The sequence below is a fragment of the Schistocerca cancellata genome, chromosome 5 (genome assembly GCF_023864275.1).
Source record: "Schistocerca cancellata isolate TAMUIC-IGC-003103 chromosome 5, iqSchCanc2.1, whole genome shotgun sequence".
NCBI lineage: Eukaryota > Metazoa > Arthropoda > Insecta > Orthoptera > Acrididae > Schistocerca > Schistocerca cancellata.
Window position 1 is genome coordinate 325,525,650 of NC_064630.1, and position 22,660 is coordinate 325,548,309.

Here is a 22,660-nt window from a genome sequence, read left to right on the forward strand (position 1 = left end):
ATCGTTCATTTCCAGGACATCAATGCTATGCATAGTAGTTTAGGGGATTTTTGTGATACTGACTGCAGAAAAAGTAGCGATGTGTTGCTGAACTTGAGGGCAGTCATACACGATCTGAACGTGGAAGGATTTACGATATTTGAGCTGCGGAAAATATAAACAAATAAAACATCTGGCTGTAAAGACGATTATGAATCTCCACGTGCTAAAAAAAAAAAAAAAAAAAAAAAAAAAAAAAAAAAAAAAAAAAAAAAAAAACGCAATGTAATCCGTAATTTCAGTTCTGAAGACAATACATCAGGCACTATAGTATCTTCCTTCCTTGTTTCATCATTAACAGTATTAAGTCTGACCTGGTCTCAGGTGGCTGAAATGATTTCTCTAGTCTTCCACCACAACTTCTTGCAGCAAGGTCGCTGAGAAACCCAGCTGACCTGTCTTTTTATACAATCATGTATCGAAACACGACTCTTATACTTATGTATCGGTTTCATACAGACACGACTTAATTACGCTACTGTTCGTGCAGCTGCCAAAACTTTCATTTCGGAGACGACTCTGGCACTCACATACAATGATGCTGAAGTGTAGTCTGGTGTCGTTGTGTCCTTCCGTCATATACGAAATCAGTTTCGTGAAACCTAATGTTGTCACGTGAATTAGCCTTTAAACGACGCAGCACAGACACTGTGACAGACATGGAGGCGCGAGAGGACGCCCGAAGGTATTCAGACGGGCCAAAGAATGAGGCCAGCGGCCCGTCTTCCATCAGCGAGTGTTGTGTTCAGCCGCCCGTGTCGGGCTCCGCCTATAGGCTGCCGTATGAGTCAGAACAGTGGCCCGACAGACGTCCAACATGAGTCGGACACGTCACCTTCCTTTCAAAACACATTACACTGGTGTATCGAAATAGCTCTAGTATGACGTTTTTGATATGCGAAACTTCTCGTGACGTATAGGGAACAGTTCTGTCTAAAACTTCATTTTACATGAACGACAGAACTTCCTATTGAACCAGTTATTAGACCTTCTTCTCGTTCCACTCATGTCTGAAGCACAGCAATAACGATTACGTCTCTGTGTGAGCTGTAATCAGCCTGATCTTGTCCTACGATCCCAAGGGAGTGATACGTAAGAGGTTGCATTTTATCCCTAGATATATCACTTCAAGCTACTTCTTGACACTTTGTAAGCGGGGCTTCGCGGGATAGTTTGCGTCTATCTTTGAGCATCTGTCAGCTTAGTTCTTTCAGCACCTATGTGGCCCTCTTCCACGAGTCAACTATTCTTTTAAATGTGAGCCACAGTTCTATAACGCTCCGCTCCAGACCTAAGTGTTTCAAATTGTTTACTGAGGTACCCCACAATTGCCTCTTCATCTAGTTTGCTGAACATATAAATCCTTCTACTTGTTTTCGTTGCTTTTTTTCACTTTGGTAGTCGTTGTTATAAAATCTGCATCTTGGTCACTGATACCTGTTTCAACGTAGGCATATTCAAAGAAGTCACGTCTATTTGTTGCCATTAGATCCAACATATTTTCGTCTTGAGTGGGCTTTGCAAGCTACCTGTTGTAGGCAGTTTTTTGACGCAGGGTGCAGGACGTCTTGTCACGCCCATTTGATTTGATGTACTCCGATGATGACAGTATGATTGGGGAACTTAAGTACTCGCAAACTGAAAGTTGCTCTGAAATTTTTTGTTACACCACAAGGTAAGAATGGTGGACGATAGAAGATCCCCATTATAAGTTTGTGCCCATCGTTGATGCGGAGTATTGCGCGAGCAGTCTCGCATGCAGTTTGAATTTCTTTCTGTGTATATTTGAGTTTCTTATTTACGGCAACAAATATGCCATCTCCATTTCCTATTAGCCTATCATTTCCACATGCACTCAAAATGTCCCCAAAAACTTCACGGCTATTAGTTCGGAGTTTTAATCAACATCCTGATTCGTGGTCACCGATGGCCCAGAGAATAATAATGTAATTACAGTTATTCTGTTTGTTACTTCAATTACTCTTCTTTTTGTGGAAATATCTTCACAACAGTGGGAAATCTTGTAATACGCCCTCACCAAAACTGCTGGGTTCCAATGTCAACGTACGATAACATTTCTTGGCAAGCAAACCTGAGACAGGACCGAGCAGTAATGAATTCAAGCACACTGTAATAGTACCTGTTATGATTTGACATTCACAAGACCAAACGAGTTTGTAGTAGTTTTCCGGTTACGAACAATCTATATAAATTAAAAGGATGTTTATATCGATACAGGGTGAAAGGGAGGTGATTGCAAGCAGTTGTTGTTGTGGTCTTCAGTCCTGAGACTGGTTTGATGCAGCTCTCCATGCTACTCTATCCTGTGCAAGCTTCTTCATCTCCCAGTACCTACTGCAACCTACATCCTTCTGAATCTGCTTAGTGTACTGATCTCTTGGTCTCCCTCTACGATTTTTACCCTCCACGCTGCCCTCCAATGCTAAAATTGTGATCCCTCGATGCCTCAGAACATGTCCTACCAACCGATCCCTTCTTCTAGTCAAGTTGTGCCACAAACTTCTCTTCTCCCCAATCCTATTCAATACCTCCTCATTAGTTACGTGATCTACCCACCTTATCTTCAGCATTCTTCTGTAGCACCACATTTCGAAAGCTTCTATTCTCTTCTTGTCCAAACTAGTTATCGTCCTTGTCTCACTTCCATACATGGCTACACTCCATACAAATACTTTCAGAAACGACTTCCTGACACCTAAATCTATATTCGATGTTAACAAATTTCTCTTCTTCAGAAACGCTTTCCTTGCCATTGCCAGTCTACATTTTATATCCTCTCTACTTCGACCATCATCGGTTATTTTACTCCCTAAATAGCAAAACTCCTTTACTACTTTAAGTGTCTCATTTCCTAATCTAATTCCCTCAGCATCACCTGACTTAATTTGACTACATTCCATTATCCTCGTTTTGCTTTTGTTGATGTTCATCTTATATCCTCCTTTCAAGACACTGTCCATTCCGTTCAACTGCTCTTCCAAGTCCTTTGCTGTCTCTGACAGAATTACAATGTCATCGGCGAACCTCAAAGTTTTTACTTCTTCTCCATGAATTTTAATACCTATTCCGAATTTTTCTTTTGTTTCCTTTACTGCTTGCTCAATATACAGATTGAATAACATCGGGGAGAGGCTACAACCCTGTCTCACTCCTTTCCCAACCACTGCTTCCCTTTCATGCCCCTCGACTCTTATAACTGCCATCTGGTTTCTGTACAAATTGTAAATAGCCTTTCGCTCCCTGTATTTTACCCCTGCCACCTTCAGAATTTGAAAGAGAGTATTCCAGTCAACATTGTCAAAAGCTTTCTATAAGTCTACAAATGCTAGAAACGTAGGTTTGCCTTTTCTTAATCTTTCTTCCAAGATAAGTCGTAAGGTCAGTATTGCCTCACGTGTTCCAACATTTCTACGGAATCCAAACTGATCTTCCCCGAGGTCGGCTTCTACCAGTTTTTCCATTCGTCTGTAAAGAATTCGCGTTAGTATTTTGCAGCTGTGACTTATTAAACTGATTGTTCGGTAATTTTCACATCTGTCAACACCTGCTTTCTTTGGGATTGGAATTATTATATTCTTCTTGAAGTCTGAGGGTATTTCGCCTGTCTCATACATCGTGCTCACCAGATGGTAGAGTTTTGTCATGACTGGCTCTCCCGAGGCTATCAGTAGTTCTAATGGAATGTTGTCTACTGCCGGGGCCTTGTTTTGACTCAGGTCTTTCAGTGCTCTGTCAAACTCTTCACGCAGTATCTTATCTCCCATTTCATCTTCATCTACATTCTCTTCCATTTCCATTATATTGTTCTCAAGTACATCGCCCTTGTATAGACCCTCTATATACTCCTTCCACCTTCCTGCTTTCCCTTCTTTGCTTAGAACTGGGTTGCCATCTGAGCTCTTGATATTCATACAAGTGGTTCTCTTCTCTCCAAAGGTCTCTTTAATTTTCCTGTAGGCAGTATCTATCTTACCCCTAGTGAGACAAGCCTCTACATCCTTACATTTGTCCTCTAGCCATCCCTGCTTAGCCATTTTGCACTTCCTGTCGATTTCATTTTTGAGACGTTTGTATTCCTTTTCGCCTGCTTCATTTACTGCATTTTTATATTTTCTCCTTTCATCAATTAAATTCAATATTTCTTCTGTTACCCAAGGATTTCTATTAGCCCGCGTCTTTTTACCTACTTGATCCTCTGCTGCCTTCACTACTTCATCCCTCAGAGTTACCCATTCTTCTTCTACTGTATTTCTATCCCCCATTCCTGTCAATTGTTCCCTTATGCTCTCCCTGAAACTCTCTACAACCTCTGGTTCTTTCAGTTTATCCAGGTCCCATCTCCTTAAATTCCCACCTTTTTGCAGTTTCTTCAGTTTCAATCTGCAGTTCATAACCAATAGATTGTGGTCAGAATCTACATCTGCCCCAGGAAATGTCTTACAATTTAAAACCTGGTTCCTAAATCTCTGTCTTACCATTATATAATCTATCTGAAACCTGTCAGTATCTCCAGGCTTCTTCCATGTATACAGCCTCCTTTCATGATTCTTGAACCAAGTGTTAGCTATGATTAAGTTATGCTCTGTGCAAAATTCTACAAGGCGGCTTCCTCTTTCATTCCTTCCCCCCAATCCATATTCACCTACTATGTTTCCTTCTCTCCCTTTTCCTACTGACGAATTCCAGTCACCCATGACTATTAAATTTTCGTCTCCCTTCACTACCTGAATAATTTCTTTTATCTCGTCATACATTTCATCTATTTCTTCATCATCTGCAGAGCTAGTTGGCATATAAACTTGTACTACTGTAGTAGGCATGGGCTTTGTGTCTATCTTGGCAACAATAATGCGTTCACTATGCTGTTTGTAGTAGCTTACCCGCACTCCTATTTTTTATTCATTATTAAACCTACTCCTGCATTACCCCTATTTGATTTTGTATTTATAACCCTGTAATCACCTGACCAAAAGTCTTGTTCCTCCTGCCACCGAACTTCACTAATTCCCACTATATCTAACTTCAACCTATCCATCTCCCTTTTTAAATTTTCTAACCTACCTGCCCGATTAAGGGATCTGACATTCCACGCTCCGATCTGTAGAACGCCAGCAGTATATTGTACAATAACTGATTCATTAAGCACTAAACAATACAAATGGTTAATAATATTTTTATGCTGGATGGCATTCTTTGCTCAAAATCGTAACCTTCAAACAAATTAACATGCGAGAGCGTACTGAAAACTAATGCCTCTGAATTTTTATGTGAAAACTCTTGAAATTTTTTAAATAAAAAAAAACTTTATTAACATTCTACATCCTTATTCCTAACGCCTACATATTTATTTCTCAACATTGTCACTCTGGCGACGAACACCTTCTTCCACCGAGAGACCAGTTTGTTGATTACATCACTGTAGAGGGTTTGACTTTGTTGAGGAAGCCACACGACCTCACTTCTGCTTGCAAGCCTTCATCACTGCCAAAGTAAAGTACACTAAGGTGTTCTTTAAGCTTTGGAAACAGGTGAAAATCGGATGGGCCCAGGTCGTGAGTGTATGGAGGATGATCGATGACAGACCCAAGGCGTCGAACTGTTGCAGATGTCACAATGCTCGTGTTTGCTCCGGTATTGTCATGTTGAAGGATGGGGTGCTTCATGTGTGGACGAACTCTTTGAACCCGTGCTTTCAGTTTTCTGAGTTGTTTCTGAAACACCAATATAGTTGCGTTACCCACAGCAGTGTTACACTCTACAATTCGAAGCCCTCTAGCAGCAAAGGTTGCAACTGGCTGCATTGAATTCAGCAAATCGACCGGGTAATATGGATGGCGTGTAATATCTCAGTCGATACTGAGAACAGAATAAAAAAATTCTGCGGCATTATTTTTCAGCACGCCCTCTTATTCATCCCTGCTAGAATGACAATTTCCTTTCAAGAGTAATGGGTTCTATGATAATAAAAATATTTGAAGACCAAAATTTAATTTTAAAAGGATTAACACGCAGAATGAAACCACTGCCTTAATGATGACGACTCGTCTCATTAACTAGCGACGAATTAGCAGCCTCTTGTAACAGCAACAAATACCTAATGTACAAGATTAGCTCGGGAAACAGCCTAATTACAGTCGTTATAAAATAATTTCAGCAAAGACATAAACAGAATTTTACCAATACTGTATTAACGTAAGGAACTGCTGCTTGTGTCTGCACTGTAACTGGTGACTTCATGCCACAACGGAAATTAGTTAACCAATAGTCTTACTCCCAACAAACGAACCGTAATACGGGTAAATGTCACGGGTGAACGCCAACAGCATTCCGTGGCTGCATCGTAGGCACCTGTAAGTCTGCAGCGTCTAGTCTGTGAACGCATCTCGCGCTATCTCAGTCACAACTGGTTGGGAACCCCGGCCTCCAGCTTGCTATAAATTTTTTTGTAAATTTGTAGTAAGTTCCTATAGGACCAAACTGCTGAGGTCTTCGGTCCCTGAGCTTACACACTACTTAATCTAACTTAAACTAACTTACGCTAAGGTAAACACACACACCCATGCCCGAGAGAGAACTGGAACCTCCGACGGGGGCATCTGCGTGAACCGTGGCAAGGCGCCATTAGACCGCACGGCTACCCCGCGCGGCCAGCTTGCTATACAATCCAACCCCAGCGGAATACTGTTTAAGGGCGGTGTGTACCCTCCCACCTTGTCCGTGGCGAGAGCAAGACCCTCCACATCACCCAACTGTCTCGCTCTGCAGCGCTGTCGGGAAATACAGTTTGAACGGTGCTGCGCCCATGGTTGTTTGGTTGATTTCGGGGGAGAGGACCAAACAGCGAGATCATCTGTCCCATCGGATTATGGAAGGATGGGGAAGGAAGTCGGCCGTGCTCTTTCAAAGTAACCATCACGGCATTTGCCTGAAGCGATTTGGGGGAATCACGCTGCGTCCAAGAATGTATAACATGGAGTACCAACTTCAACAACGTTTCTCCCCTCTTTAACCGGCTTTAAGGCTTGATGCATACGAATGATTTATTCCCGCGAGTTCGCAGCTTCATTTTCACACGCTTTTTAGCAGCACACGTGAAACAATGGAGCCGCATACACTATGGCAGTGAAGCTTCTAACTCGCAGCCGGGACGCAGCGATAGAACTGTGTTCGCCAACCACTGCTTTTTGGCAGCAATCGAGCCGATCACAGCGAAGCAGCAGTCGTTGTCGGAGAATTGGTGAGTGCACATGTATTCCTAGCTCTAAGAATACTGCCGTCATTTTCCTTGGATGTAGCCGATTTGGATGTGAAATTGTTTGTTAAAGAGGTGAAGAAGTAAAATGAAATGGGGGACACATCTCGCAAGAATTACCACGATAAAACAAAAAATAGAGCCACAAAGTTTCAAACGTGTGAAAAGTTTTGCGACGTTTTTACTGCCAAACCGGATCAGGAGATGAATGATGTAGAAAAGTATCATTGTTAAACAATTTTGCGTTTATATTGTAGTAGAGCGGTTTTTGCTCTAATGTGGCCATTCAAACTTAGCCCTAACCAGCAAATGCTTTGTTTCCTGGCTAGACCCCTTTCATCTGAATATACAAATCTTCAGTCAATAATAATTTAAAATACACTGCCTGAAAAAAGTGAAGCACCCAGAAGGGGTAGAGGAAACGAAATGAAACTTCATGGGTTCAGAGGATATGTGAAGTTATTTCAGCGATTACACTATCGAGCCAAATTTACTAAGTGCTTGGAAGTATGAGCCCACCTATTAGCATGACGTAACACCCCTCTTGCCTGGATGCATGCACTGATTCGGTTGGAAAAATTGTCATGGAGACATTGTACTCTCTCCTGAGGCAAGCTGGGCCACAGGTGTTGAAACTGGTCCTTGATATCCTGGATGCTGACATTGGGACAAAGTGGCGTCAGAGCTAGTCTGATATACATTCTCTAAGAGACAGATCTGAGAATCTTACTGGCCCTAGGAGTACCTCGACACTAGGAAGATAGTTCTTGGGGACCAATGCCGTGTGTGGACATGCATTGTCCTGCTGAAAAATGCCACCACGATACTATTGCATAAGAAGTAACAATGAGGACGCAGGATGCTCGTGACGTACCGTTGTGCTGTAAGTATCCCATCAGTCACTAATAGCCATGATCTGAAGTCATACCCTATATCTCCCCACGCTTTGACGCCAGCGGTAATAGCACCGTGCAGCTCCAAAAGATTTGAAGATTGGGACATCTCCCAAGGACGCCGTCATACTCGCCAACAGTGGTTGCTCAGGGTAGTACAGATCCGCGATACGTCACTGAAAACCAAAGCGACGCCGTTCATCAACGTTTCCCAGTCACAGCATCATTCCAAACGCAGCCGTTTGTGTTTTGCTATTACCGCGAGCCTACACGTGGAGTGGTAATGACCTAGTCCTGCTGTTGCCATCCTATGATCAATGGTGTGTACATGTACGAAGTCACATAGACGTCGGTCAATGTTTTCTGGATATTTCACTTTTTTTGATCAGTGTACATTCTGTTATTTCAGCTAGTTCAGTGCAATCACCACCTGTTCTCTTCTGCCAACGTCAATACTGATTCCCTTCGAATCTAGTATTATTGTACGATTATCGCTGCCGTGTCACCTTGCTTTCACTGAAACGATTTCTGACGCTGTGAACTTACTGAGAGCCCCCATGGGGCTCACGGTTCTTTCGTGAGTTCGTGCATGGTTCCCACGGGACCCCGAGCTGTTGCAGCCCATTCTTCCATCCTGGGGTGCGTTTCCTTCCCCATGCCCTTCCCTCCCCATTCTCGCTCCTTTCCCTCTGCCCCTTCCTTCCTCTCTCTCGGTGTTATTACTTATGTCCACCTGGCTCTCCACCTAGTTTCCTGTCTTCCTCGAGGTTTTGTTCACCTTGCCTTTTCTCTTTCATCCTTCCTTTTTGACGTTTTTGGTCGCTTTGGGATTTGACTTCCACTTCTAGATTTTCTGTCTGTAATGTGAGCCATTTGGAGAACTCCCTCCTTAGTGTCAACTGCGTGGATTCCTCCCCCCCCCCCCCCTCTTCTTTTCCCTCTTGCTTTCCTGCCTAAGCGCCCAAACAATCTGACCGATATCCTATGGCCGTCTGTTTGAGTCGTAATGGATCATTGAATACTGCTTCTTATGACCTTGTGGCTTTCCCTTCCCTGGCTGCATCCTGGAGGAGGGGCAGGCTCTCCGGCATGGGATGAAACACTTTCCCCACTACCTGGTCTGTACTAGGACGGATGGAGACACTTTCACCGCCACAAAGCCGCTATTTTTTGAGGAAAATATCGAAGGTAAGTTTGGCGAAGTGCAGTCCCTCAGTAAGATGCGGTCGGTTTCCCTGTTGATCAAAACTTCTTTTGACACCCAGTTCCCAGCTCTTCATGCTTGTGATCATATTGGCGATATCCTGGTGTCCATTACACCCTTCTCGCCTTTAAATATGGTCCTGGGAGTCATTTTCATAGATACCATATCCTTCAAACTGATGAGGAACTCTGGGCCACTATGTAATGACAGGGGCGTTCATTTTGTATGTCGTGTGCAGAAAGATAGTAAGGACAACCGCTTTGATACTGGCGCTTTTTTATGGCTTTCAAGGCAGATTCCCCCCCCCCCCCCCCCAGATAAGGTCAAGGTTATGTGTTAACGGTGTGACGAGAAGCTGTGTGTCATGCCACCTGTGAGGTGCTCTTACTGCTTGCCTTCCAGGCACCCTCTACTGGTGACTGTGGACACCCATTCCGTGAGAAGAGCCCCTGTGTTCCGCAACTCATGGGTGTAAATTGTCATGACCATCACTCTCCATGCTCACCAGACTGCTTGGCTTATAAGAAAGAAAAGAAGATACAAGAGTGTAAGTCCCTAGATCGTTTATCTTACACTGAGGCTTGTCAGAAATTTGACAGACTTCATCCTGTGTCGATGATTTTTGTTTTGTCCTTTTCCCTCCTTCCTCTTCCTTACCCCAGACCCATCCCCCTCTCCTCTCCCTCTCCCCAGAGGTTGCCACACTCTCTTCTCTGCTTGGTGCTCCTCCTCACCAACCAAAGAAGTTCCCTCCTTCTTCAGCACCCTCCGGTGATGAGGCTCTCCCCTGGGACTCCTTCCTCCGGTGTCTCTCAAGCCAGAGGCCTGCTACCTCAACTCAGCCATGAGACACACAGTCTGTGTGCCTGCTCTCTTCTGGTCCTGTTCTCCCTCTGTGCCATGTCTTTCTCAACTTACGAAAGAGAAGAACAAGAAAAATAAGTCTGAGGACAAGGCCTCCCCAGTGCCCCCAGAGGAGCCATCTCCCCCTCGAAATCTGAGTCTGACATCTTTCTTATTTATGGATGTTACCCCGTCCTCGTTTGTGATGGATGGTGACCAGGTGGCATGACTGGCTCCAGCCCATTCGCCTCCTATTTGGATACCTGCTTCATGATTATTCAGTAGAATTGTAATGGATAGTACCATCGCTTCCCAGAGTGGCAATCCCTTATTGCCTTTTACTTGGCAGCTTGTGTTGTTCTCAAGGATCTTTTTGTGGATAACGTGCTTTCTATTGGAACAGGGTCAACCCTTTGAAGGCTTCTGGTGGCGTCTGCACTTAAGTCCATACTGATATTGTTAGTATATTGATCTCACTGTGTATCCCATTGGAAGCGGTTGCTGCTCGGGTACACTTAGACTCTGCCATCACGGTTCACAGTCTCTGTCCCCTCCTGGCAGGCCACATACATCTGCCACCCTAACTGACCTCCTTCAGCAACCCACCCCGCTCCCATCCTTCTCCTTGGAGATTTTAATGTCCATCACTGTTGTTGGGTCCTCCTCCTTGGAGATTTTAATGTCCACCATCATTGTGGGGAGTGCTTCCTCACCTAGTCGGGGGCTCCTCACTGACCAATTTCCTGTGCCTTCTTAATGAGGATTCCCCTATTCATTTTAGTGTCACATATGGCACTTTTTCTACTACTAATCTTTCACTCCCTTTGCCTCCTCTTCTTTCTTCCTTACACTGGTCACCACACAATGAACTCTGTGATACTGGCCATTTCCTGTTGACTCTGCTGTGCACTTCCCACCTTCCACTGACCAGGTTACCCCACTGGGCTTTCCATCATGTTGACCTCTATATACCTTCCAGTTCATGTTTCCACCCCCTTTGTGAGGATGTATTGATGAAGTCGTTCGTGATCTGTCTTATAAGACCATCCACTCTGCTGCCATTATGGTTCCCCACTTGACAGGCCCTATTTGCCATTGGCCAGTTCCATGATAGAGCATGACCACTGCTATCACTATCTGTGATCATCATTGTGCCTTGCAACATCTTAAGTGGCACTCATCCTTCTCTGGTCTTATTACTTTTAAACATTTTCGCGCCAAAGCCCATTACTTAATCAGATGGAACAAACAGGTGTGTTGGGAACAGTTTGTCTCCTCTCTAGGTTCTGCTATTGCACCATTACGAGTGTGCACTACACTCTGCACCCTCCAAGGTTGTTAGCAGCTGTCTTCCATTCTGGGCTCTGCTTCTGTTTTACCCCTTGTCAGGTAGAATCCTACAATGAACTTTTTATGGAGTGGGACCTTCTTCTGACCCTCTTTTCTTCCCATAATTCATCTCATTGCACTGATTCCATCAATAGCCAATAGCTTCAACACTTCAGTCCTCCACAATTCCAGTATCTCCTCCAGGCATTTAACAGTATTTGGCTCCAAGGCATTTTCCCCTCTCATTGGATGGACAGTATTGTGGGTGCTATCCTTAAGTGTGTCAAGGATCCATGTCCCTTGCTGGTTACCAGCCCATCAGCCTGACCAATTTCCCCTGAAACTTACTAGAATGGATGGTGTCTCATCAGCATAATTTAGGTTCTTGAATCTCAGGACCTTTTATCTCCTTACCAGTGTGGCTCTTGAGACAGATGTCCCCAATCGATCATCTGCTTTGACTGGAAACCGCAGTTCGGCAGGCCTTTTCTCAGCATCGCCATTTTGTTGCAGTTTTCTTTGATGTTTGTAAGGCCCACAAAACAGCCTGGCACCATCGTATCCTCCTTACGCCCCATGAGTGGGGTCTTTGGGGCCCTCTTCCAGATTTTATTCGCCAGTTCCTGTCCCACCGGTCTTTCCGAGTCCAGGTCGGCACTGTTCTCAGCTCTCAGCCGACCCAGGCGAATGGAAGTCCATAGGTTCGTGTATTAAGTGCCTTTCTTCATTTCCTAATCTCTGTTAATGGACTTATGGCCTGTTCCAGACTATTGGCCACCCATGCTCCACATGTGGATAGTTTCTGTGTTTGGGCTAGCTCCCACTCAGTGGCCACTGTGGAACAACAGCTCCAAGGTGCCATCTGGTGAGCTTCCATGTGGACACTCTCGCACAGTTTCCAGTTTTCTCCCCTTAAGTTGAGGGTAGTGAATTTCTGTCGCTGTACTATGGGCAATTCTGATTCAGAGCTCTACCTCGATGCCCCACGCCTGACTGGTCCCCCAGTTGCGCTTTTTGGGTCTTCTCTTTGACAACAAGTTTACTTGTTTGCTCCATATCTGTCACCTGATGGTTGGCTGTTTGCAGGAACCCAATGTTCTTCACTTCCTTGCCTACACCTCTTGGGGCACAGATCATTCGACCCTTCCTCTCCATTGATGGACGTTAGTTCTGTCTCGTCTGGACTGTAGTTGTCAAGTTTATGTATCAGCTGCTCCTTCTACACGCCTCTTCCTGGACCCAGTTCACCATAATGGCATCCATTTAGCCATCGATGCCTTTCACACTATCTCTGTTGATAGTCTTCTGGTTGACGTTGGAATCCCTCCCCTTTCGATTCATCGATCCCAGAACCTGGTTTTCTATGCCATAATTATCCGCTCTTCCCCTACTCATTCCTCCTATTCTGTTCTTTTCATGGCTTTGGGCCGTCGCTTGCCTGCTGCCCACTCTTGTGTGGGTTCACCTGTTGGCTCCACCTCGCTTTTCCCTCCCATGATTTCTATCTACCCTCCTTGCCCTCTTCCTCATATTCCCTCCTGACTAGCCCCCCCCCCCCCTGATTAGTTCCTCAGGCGTGGATTCAGATGGATCTCTTCCAGAGTTTGAAAGCCTCAGTTGTTCCAACGCTGTTCCATTGTTTGTTCCAAATGCTCTTATGGCAGTCTCAAAATGCCATTGTTTTTACACTGATGACTCTAAATCCGCTGATCATGTGGAATATGCCTTCACATCTTTTGTTGGCATAGAACGCCATCTCTCGCCTGCCATGTGTAGTTTTTTACTGGGGAATTGATGGCCACCTATCGGGTCCCCTCGTTTTATTAAATGATCCTCCCTCACTCTAATTTGTTATGTACGGACTCAGTGAGTCTCCTTGAGGCTATCGCTTGTTGTTTTCTCCACTATCACTTGCTCTCTGCCGACCATGGTGGCCGAGCGGTTCTAGGCGCCTCAGTCTGCTACAGTCGCAGGTTCGAATCCTGCCTCGGGCATGGATGTGTGTGATGTCCTTAGGTTGGTTAGGTTTAAGTAGTTCTAAGTTCTAGGGGACTGATGACCTCAGATGTTATGTCCCAGAGTGCTCAGAGCCATTTGAACCATTTTGTACTTGCTCTCTGCCATCCACGACCTTCTCGCTGATCTTAGTGATGTTGCTTATTCGGTCGACTTCCTTTGGGTTCCTGACTGTGTGTGTATCCTGGGCAATGAACTTACTGATCATCTGGCTAGGGGATGGGGGGCACCCTCCCCATGCCCCCTCCCCCTCCTTTTGTAGTTGTGGGGCTCTACTTACAGTAATCCATATTTTGCTGTACTGTCCCCGCCTTTTGGACCTTTGCACTAAATATGTCCTCCCACCTTCCTTGTCTGAGGTTTTAACGAACCACCCTTGCATGGTTGCATCTGTACTTAGTTTTCTTCACGAAAGTTGTTTGTACCTCAGAAATAAGTTCTTGAATTTTCATCCAGAATTTGAGTGAGTGTAGGCATTGGTTATGGAGGCCTCAACCTTGCGTCCCTACCTGCCAGCTTCTCCCCACCTTTCACTACATTTCGTCTTTTCTGTGTGGTGTTTTATTTCCCCTTTTTCTTGTGTCTTCTTCCCCTGGTGTTGTCCCCATTATATCGTGATAATGGCGTGTTACGTTGTGTGTCGGGATCGTTCAGCGGCAATGCTGGTGCCTCACCAGGCGTAGCACTTCTGGGACACCCCTGCTCAGCCCCCTTATGTTCTTTACTCTTCCTGCTGCCCTGGCATCCTTTTTCCCCCCTCTGTTTGAACATTATCCCTTCCCCTTACCTTATCCTTATGTTTATGCTGTTTGTCCCTTTATATCTGTCATCCTACTTAATGGATCGATCACCTTGCTGTTTGGTCCGCTACCCCAAATCAATCCACCAACTGGCTGAAAGCACGTGAACAGCTGTCATTGAGTTTCTTTCAGCGGATACCCAGAGCATCGCAGATATTCATAGGCGCTCGTAGAACGTCTACGGAGATCTGGCTGTGAACAAAGGCACATTGAGTCGTTGGGCGAGACGTCTGTCATCATCGCAACAAGGCCGCGCAAACCTGTTTGATATCCCTTGGAGCCCGCTGGCAGCACACAAGCTGTGATTTCTGCAGTATTGCTATGTGCGGACACTCTCATACGAGGTCAGCGACAAACTGCAATCAGACATCACGCTGCTCAGATGGCCGTCTCCTTTGGTAGTGCTGAAACACTCGTCCACGGGTTGGGGTACTCAAAGTTGTGTGCCCACTGGGATCATCGCCGCCTAACCGAAGACTCCCATTTCTTTGGCCTAACGGAGGTTGCACTCCGTGGGACGGAATATGTGGGTGATGGGGAGGTTATTGATACAGCAAACATTGGTTCCAACGTCGGCCAGTCGAGAGGTACAATGACAGAACACAAGCCCTTCCAGTAAGGTGGCATAAGACCGTGTAATGTGGCAATGGGCCGTCTAGTGAATGCCAGGCTTAGTCAAGGCGCAACGGTAGAGAAAGCGGACGCTTATGCCATCTGTGGGCCAGAATCGAAGGCAAAGCGGAAGCACTTCCGCCTGGTGGCAGCTAAATTTAAGAACGCTATGTGGGAGACAGTGTCTGGCTTGTGATGCACTCTGACAGCGAAATAACAAAAGAATTAAACTAAATAATATTGTTACGCGTAGTAAAAATATAAATGTAATATTACTTTAATATATACGCAGGCGCTGTCGTTCGCCGGGCCGCGGCTGTACGACTTCTGCGCGGGGCTGCGCGTGTTCGTAGTGCGCGCGGCCCGGCGCGGCAACTCGCTGCCGCCGGCGGCCGGCAAGCAGTCCCTGGACGCCGCGCTGGCGCTGGACCTGCGGCCCCCACACGGCCGCACCAGGAGGCAGGCGCCGCAGCAGCCGCCGCGCCGCCACCGCGGACAGACGCAGTCGCAGTACCTGCACACCAACGGCGGGCAGGGCGACGGCCGCGCCGAGGCCGAGTCCAAGCCCGACCTGTCCAGGGCCTTCGTCGGTGGGTACCACCCTCCTTTATATCGTCCACTTGTTAACGACACAAGCCCAAATGCAATTGAAGAGCTGCTATCAATCGCATACAACTTTCCTGTCAGAAACATTGACACCAGTCCGGCTGCTCTAGCGGCTGATGATTAGGCAACCCTTTCGACACCAATCGGAAGTAACACTTTCAACAAAGGTTCTTGGGCGGCGTCGTAGATGTTGCCGAACTGGGGGGTCTTAGAGGGACCTTTTGCCGTTTTATTCATATGCATGTTAATGTTACACCCTCCTCCCCATGATCACGCCATAGTAAGGCGCGAGAAACGAGGGATGAAAAATCATAAGTACCATTTGCTACTTCGGATCACACTCAAATTTCGTTGAAGGGTTTTGAACAGCCTCTAGTTGTACCAGCCTGTACACGAGAGCAAAAATTGGGGTTATGCTGCAGTCCAAAGGGGTGCCATCACGTTCAATATGGATGTAGCACCGCAATGTCCTTAGACACAGGTTGAACCATCAGTGGGTGTCAGCAATGACGAAGTTTGTAAAGAACATGTTCCTATTGCTCATAGCACTACGAACTGTCGTTTTCGAAAGCAAAATGATTAGGAATCAACAATCCAGGGAAAGGGTTGGTTTCATTGACGCCCCTTATGCCACCGCCTGAGGCGTCTTCGTGTCGATTTTGAGCGGCATTGTGTCTGAAACATATTCCTCAGCCACCCATACTATAACTACGTGATTTCAACGCCGGGTATCGCGGTTCTGACCTCCGTCAAGAGACGTCCAAAACAAATGGGTGAAATGTTAGTAAGACGGGCTGTAACGACCTTCCCATCGTGTGAGATATCCACGTTGGCGTTAGGCATAACTGTGATGAAATATGGTGCCAATGCGGCATCAGTAAATCACCGTTCACTTCACGTGAACTTCTGAATTGTGGTCTTTCTTTTTTGCTTGCTGTTTGGAGCGTCACCGAGCCTAAAGGTGACGTTGCAGGCACCAAGCATTTTCACCACTACATTTTGAGCCAAGTTTCAACCTTGTGCAGCATAATGGAAGATAATTATGCGGTTTCGAAAAAGTGATTCTTCAGTTTTGTTGCACAGTGTATATATAAAAATATCGTTGTATGTGTGTATTCTCATAAGCCACTGGATCAATATCAGAGATATTTGGTACACAAAATACTTACTGTCTGTTGGGGTAAATACCACCTAGCTCCCATAGGGGTGAAAGTGGAGGTGAAAAAGCGTTGGTAATGGCTGATATGTAGGCTGCCCCACACGACTGGCATGTTGTGGAGCTAGTCTCAGAAAGTGTTTCAAGGAGTACATCTGCAGGAGGGCACAGCAGAGGTGACAGATGGCAGAAGGAGGGGACAGATTGGGAGACAGAGAGGAAGAGATGGACAGAGAAAGGGAGGAGGAGAAGATGGACAGATAAATGTAGGAGTAGCAGATCGACAGAGAGAAATGGAGAGGGAGCAAATGGGCAGATAGAAAGGGAAGGATGAGATGGAGAGTGAGAGAGATGAGAGGAGGAGATGGAGAGACAGAAAGGGGGGAGGAGTAGAGGGGTAGAGAAAGTGAGGAGCAGGAGAGGGGCAGATTGGGGAAGAGGAGTTGGACAGAGGAAGGGGGGAGGAAATGGTCAGAGAGGGGGAGGATGAGATGGTCGGGTGAGTGGGAACGAGGAGATGAACAGAGGGAGAGGGAAGGAAGATACGGTAAGAGGGGAAGCAAGGAAGGGACAGAGAGAAGGGAAGAGGAGATGTGGGGATGAAGGAGGAGTTTGTCAGAGAAATTAGGGGCGAATGAGACGGAAAGACAGAGGGAGGTGGACAGAGAGAGGAGAGAGGAGGAGATGTGTGCTTTATATATGCCACACGGGTAAATGGATGAAGCCGCAGGTAGAACGCTAGTCAATTATAAAAGACACCTAGCGCCGCTGAAAAGGTTCAGTGAAAGTTTTGTCAGTAAGAAAAGTTGTTGCTCATGACGTGATCTATGATCCCCGACGTTTGGCGCAAAGACTCTGCCTTTGTATGTAGTTCCGACGTCAGAAATAGAATTTTACGTCTGGCGTGCGACTTGTGGCCGCTCTACAGTTTTAATTTATAATGGTCGTTGGACACTCTGCAGGCGATATTTGTGCTCGCTGTGAAAAACAAATGTAAGATCTCATATTTTAATGGTGCTGATGATATTAGAGCAACAGTCTCACTTCGGAAAAGAACTTTATGATGATGTTTGTCCTTCATCACATACTTATCCGTCAATGAGACTCATTTTTTCCAACGTTGTTTGGTTTGCTGGAGACATTGACTGTATAAATTTGGATTTGGGTCGTCCACAAGCCTTTCCACCTCCAATATCGTCTTGTCGTTACTCTGGAAATGCCTGACATGCTATGATTTCTTCATTCAAGGAAGAAGTCACTGGGTGTTATGACAGGAGACTATTGGATGTGGGGACACAATTTGAGTCAAAAGAAGCAACATGTCTTCTGGGGCACTGTCGTGAAGCAGAAACTCTGCCTTGGACAGAATCCACCTATGTTTCATCTTGTCAGCCTCCGGTAACTTCGTCAAGAGATTTCGATAGTATGCTCCTGTGAAGGCTTGTCCCGTGCGAGCATTATCTGTTAGCACCACACAATGGCATTCCCAAAAAATAGCGTCACCTCGCCCGATGATGTTAGAGTTCTATCCTCCGACAAGCTGCAGTACCAATATCGAGTTTCAGATACTACAACTGGTTAGTAGATGTAGTTCCTCGTGGCTCTGCAGACGGCAGTAGCCGAGGGTTCCTCGGGCTTATCCTGCGGCACAGTTCTCACTTACATTTTACCACATAAAGCCTTCAGACCGTACTATTTGATATAGTGTTAAATTATTGCCTGTGTTTTCTCTCTTTTGGTATTCACTCTGCTCTTGTACACTTACGACGACTGTGCTGCGTTTTGGCCTCCGTTTCTAAGCAGCTGTTCATTAAGTCAACCATTTCCTTGTCAACCATTCAAAACTGCCGTTTGTTCCACGGGACACCGCGTAACTGGGTACCAGGTGAACGTTTGGTACCTACGAAAACTAGGATTGGAAATTCGCCTTTTGAGTAGCGATGAATTCACATACTTCCACTGCTTGCTTTGCTCCTTTGTCTTGGGGTCATAGTCATAAATCCAGTACTTACTCGTGGTGATAAGGCGTCTAAATAAGTGGTCTGGTTTGGCCAGACACAGCTGCAACATTTCTCTTGCTCTTCGTTTCGATGGTCTTTTATAGAAATGGGTGTGAGCAGCCACGAAATTCAGTGGGCGGCGACATCTTCCATGATCAAAATGTCGTATAAGATGTTAAAAATTGGCCCATGACTGATATTTCACTTTTTCCACTAACCTCGAGATTATGGTACGGCGGTCTTCAAGTAGCTGGGCATTCACGTCTCCTGAAATTCCCAGTTCTTCCTAGAGCGCTGGTCTGCTATATTGTTCTTCGTCATTCAGACTTGTTTGAGCACAATGGAAGCGTCGGCGTCATCTAACTACTGTGTCATATTAGGGTGCATTGTTGTCGTACACTTCCATCAGATGAGTATGGATTTTAGCAGCGTTGTTCCCCTTCAAACCCAGACTAATTACTACCCGATACTCCAGTTTATCAATGGGCTGCACAGTTTTGTTCTGGCTTCTCTAGTGCCGTGCTACGGTACTGTGGCGCGGGTAGTCCATTGCGTACCACAACTGCACACATGTAATTGCAAACAGCCAAAAAATTAATTTGAAACTTTGAGTAAAACTTAATGAATGCCTCTTGTATAATGTTCTCGCTAGTACGTTGCCGGATTGTTGTGTTATCTAGGCACAATATTTCCAAAGTGTAGTGCATTGTCAGCAGGTTCTAAAGATGACTACTACATCCACATTTAAATCTACATCTAGATGGTTACTCTGCACTTCACACTTAAGTGTTTGGCAGGATTCACAGATTCAATTTCAGACTCTTCCTTGACTTTTCCGCTCTCTAATAGTACGCAAGGGAACAAAATATTTAGGGATTCGGAGGAGAAAGCTGATGATTATTATTTCACGAAAAGATTTCACTTCAACGAAAATCGCCTTTCTTTTAATGATTGCCACTCTAACTAGCGTATCACATCCGTAACATTTTCTTTCCAATTTTGCGGTAACGTTTTCTTTGCAATTTTGCGGTAATACAAAATGAGATGCTCTTCTGTGACCTTTTCTGAGGTCCTCCAATAATCCTATCTGGTAAGGATCCCATACCACGCAGCAGTACTCTAGAGAAGGAAGGGGAAAAAATGGTTCAGATGGCTCTGAGCACTATGGGACTTAACATCTGAGGTCATCAGTCCCCTAGAACTTAGAACTACTTAAACCTAACTAACCTAAAGACATCACACACATCCATGCCCGAGGCTGGATTCGAACCTCCGAACGTAGCAGTCGCGCGGTTCTCGACTGAAGCGCCTAGAACCGCTCGGCCACCGCGGCCGGCAGAAGGAAGGACAAGAATAGTTTTTTTTTTACTTGATGGTTCAAATTTAAGTTGTTTGTAGTTGCAATCTATACGTGTTTAGTCGAACCTGCAACCTATAAATTTGTATGCTTTATCGTGTAACCGAAATTTATAATACTCGTGTGTTGGACCTCACACTCTCTGTTGTTCAGGATTAACTGCCACATCTCTTGTCTAAGTCAATTTGCGTTTGCTTTTGATCTTCTGATGACTTTACGAGACGGTAAACGAAAGAACAAACAACAGAAGAGGGCTGTTCACGTTGTCTCTCAAATCTTTTGCATATGGGTAAAAATAGCAAACTTTTACTTGGAAACAATGACAAGTAACACTTCTGTTTCACTCAATGACTTTCCATCAATTACTACTTCGTCCTTTCTGAAAGGAAATCATGCACAATTTAGACGATACTCCATAGGCCGCAATTTAATTAGAAACCGCTTCTGAGCGACGGAGCCGAAAGCCTTCTGAAAATCTAGAAATATGGAATCATCTTGAGATCCCTCGTCGAAAACAATAATAAATTAATTTGAATAAAGGGTCAGTTGTGTTTCACAAGAAGCATATTTTTGGAATCCCTCTTGGTTATGTGTCAGCAGAGGATTTTCTTCGAGGCTTACATAAGCTAGGAATTTACAGCATTCCATGTCAGTGTTGTATATCATACATCGGTGAAACAATTAGCATAGTGGAGATCTGATAACGGAAACACGAACACCACACACATCTGGTACAACCAAGTAAGTCGCCTAGCACTTCCTAGAACTTAATCACTCCTACGTGTTAATGTATTACAAAAATCCTTATACAGCTGCCTACGTTCTGGGACAGTGTTATTAGCAGCACGGTTGATATTAAATTGGAAGAAATATTATCAACAGAAATGTCGGTTACAATCCGAGCAAGACCTGAGACCCTTTCTTAATATTAACAAAAGAGCACCAGGAAGCTCAGTTCAGACTGCAAAGTGAGAAGTCAGCCATTGACGCATCACCTGCACAGCAGTCACCGCCAGTAACAGAGGACTACGTGCGAAGCGCCTCAGGCTGTGGATAGAGTGGAACAAGGAACGAGGGGCAGCGGAGCCACGGCTGCCGAAAGGCAAATGGAGGAGTAAAAAAGCTTCAGTACGTCAGATAGTACCTGACAATGACTACAAGCTACGTTGTCGAAATATTGCACCAAGAATACATAACAGTTCGGCAAAATCACCAAGAGAATGTTATACACTAGTAAAAATCATTCGTCGCTTCTAAATACAGGGTGTCCGGGTTAAAAATACAATAATATAAAATGCAACAAATGAGAGGTAATTGAGATATTTACTGGCGGTTTGCTTTTACAAGTGTGGTAACTCAAAATGTTTTCTGCGTTTGCTCTCGGCAGTTGGCAAGACGCGGGAAAGTGAGTAACTGCTTTTTCATGTTTTTCATGTTTTATTAATAAATGTTTAATGTGGACACCCTGTATCTAAAAAAACGAATTATTCCACCCTCTTTATTTGCAAAGTTAGTCTTTTTCTCTTACTGGAAACCTCTTCGTCAGTATTCATTTGAACTTTGGAAATCGCTGTGTGATGGAGGTAAACGTGAAACCAACATTTTCAATAAGAATTTACTAGACCAAGCTAAATTTTCAGATTTGTGAACGAGGCAATGCGTCTTGTGTTCGTTATTTAATCTGCCAACGTGGCTTGAAAGGTCAATTCGATCTAAGATCGTATGCTCATTATTACCTTATAGCAAGACGGGTACTCAGCATGGGAAGTCGCTGCTGAACCGGCGTATACCGCAGTGCTGTCATTAGAACGTCCAGTCGCCACACCAACTCAAAACATCGCCTTTATCCCACAACGCCAGTTGATAACCGCTGCCTACAATTAATGCCTCGTAGAAGAATGTACGAGAAACCTCCACCCCTCCCCACATTGCAGTGTGTGGAAGTTGTGGACTGGGGAAAAGCTGGAGTGGAAACTGAATCAATGGCGTCGGCTTCTCTTCAAGAACGAGTGCAGGTGACACGATCGTCCTACGTGTGGAGGCGACCAGGTATCAGTATACGTCTCATGAAACGATCATGACAAAAAAATATGGGAAATGAGAGTCCATACGGAGGTTCATTCACAATCCCTTTTACCCACTCGCCATTCGCGATGTAATTCTAAACGATATTTTTCAGGTAATCATTAAGTGGTTCTCTGCAAATGGGCTCTCATTAAACTTTCACAAAACACAGTATATACAGTTCCACATCGTAAATGGAATGACGCCATTGATAAATATAGACTTCGATCAGAAATCGGTTGCTAATGTAGAATAATCAAAATTTCTAGGTGTATGCATTGATGAAGGGTTGAACTGTAAAAAACACGCTGAAGATTTGCCGATACTTTGAGTTCAGCTACTTATGCTATTAGGGTCATTGCAAATTTTGGCGATATACATCTCAGTAAATTAGCTTACCACGCCTATTTTCATTCTCTGCTTTCGTATGGCATCATATTCTGGGGTAACTTTTTATTGAGTAAAAGA

At 45.0% G+C, this 22,660-nt stretch overlaps 1 protein-coding gene across 1 annotated transcript in view; it reads left to right on the top strand.

Moving 5' to 3' along the window:
• Positions 1-22,660, top strand: part of LOC126188135 (collagen alpha-1(III) chain-like) — a 212,571-nt gene that overhangs the window by 130,594 nt on the left and 59,317 nt on the right. The window contains exon 4 of the mRNA XM_049929626.1: positions 15,302-15,599. Coding sequence (XP_049785583.1) covers positions 15,302-15,599 — 298 coding nt within the window. The remainder of the gene's footprint in view (positions 1-15,301; positions 15,600-22,660) is intronic.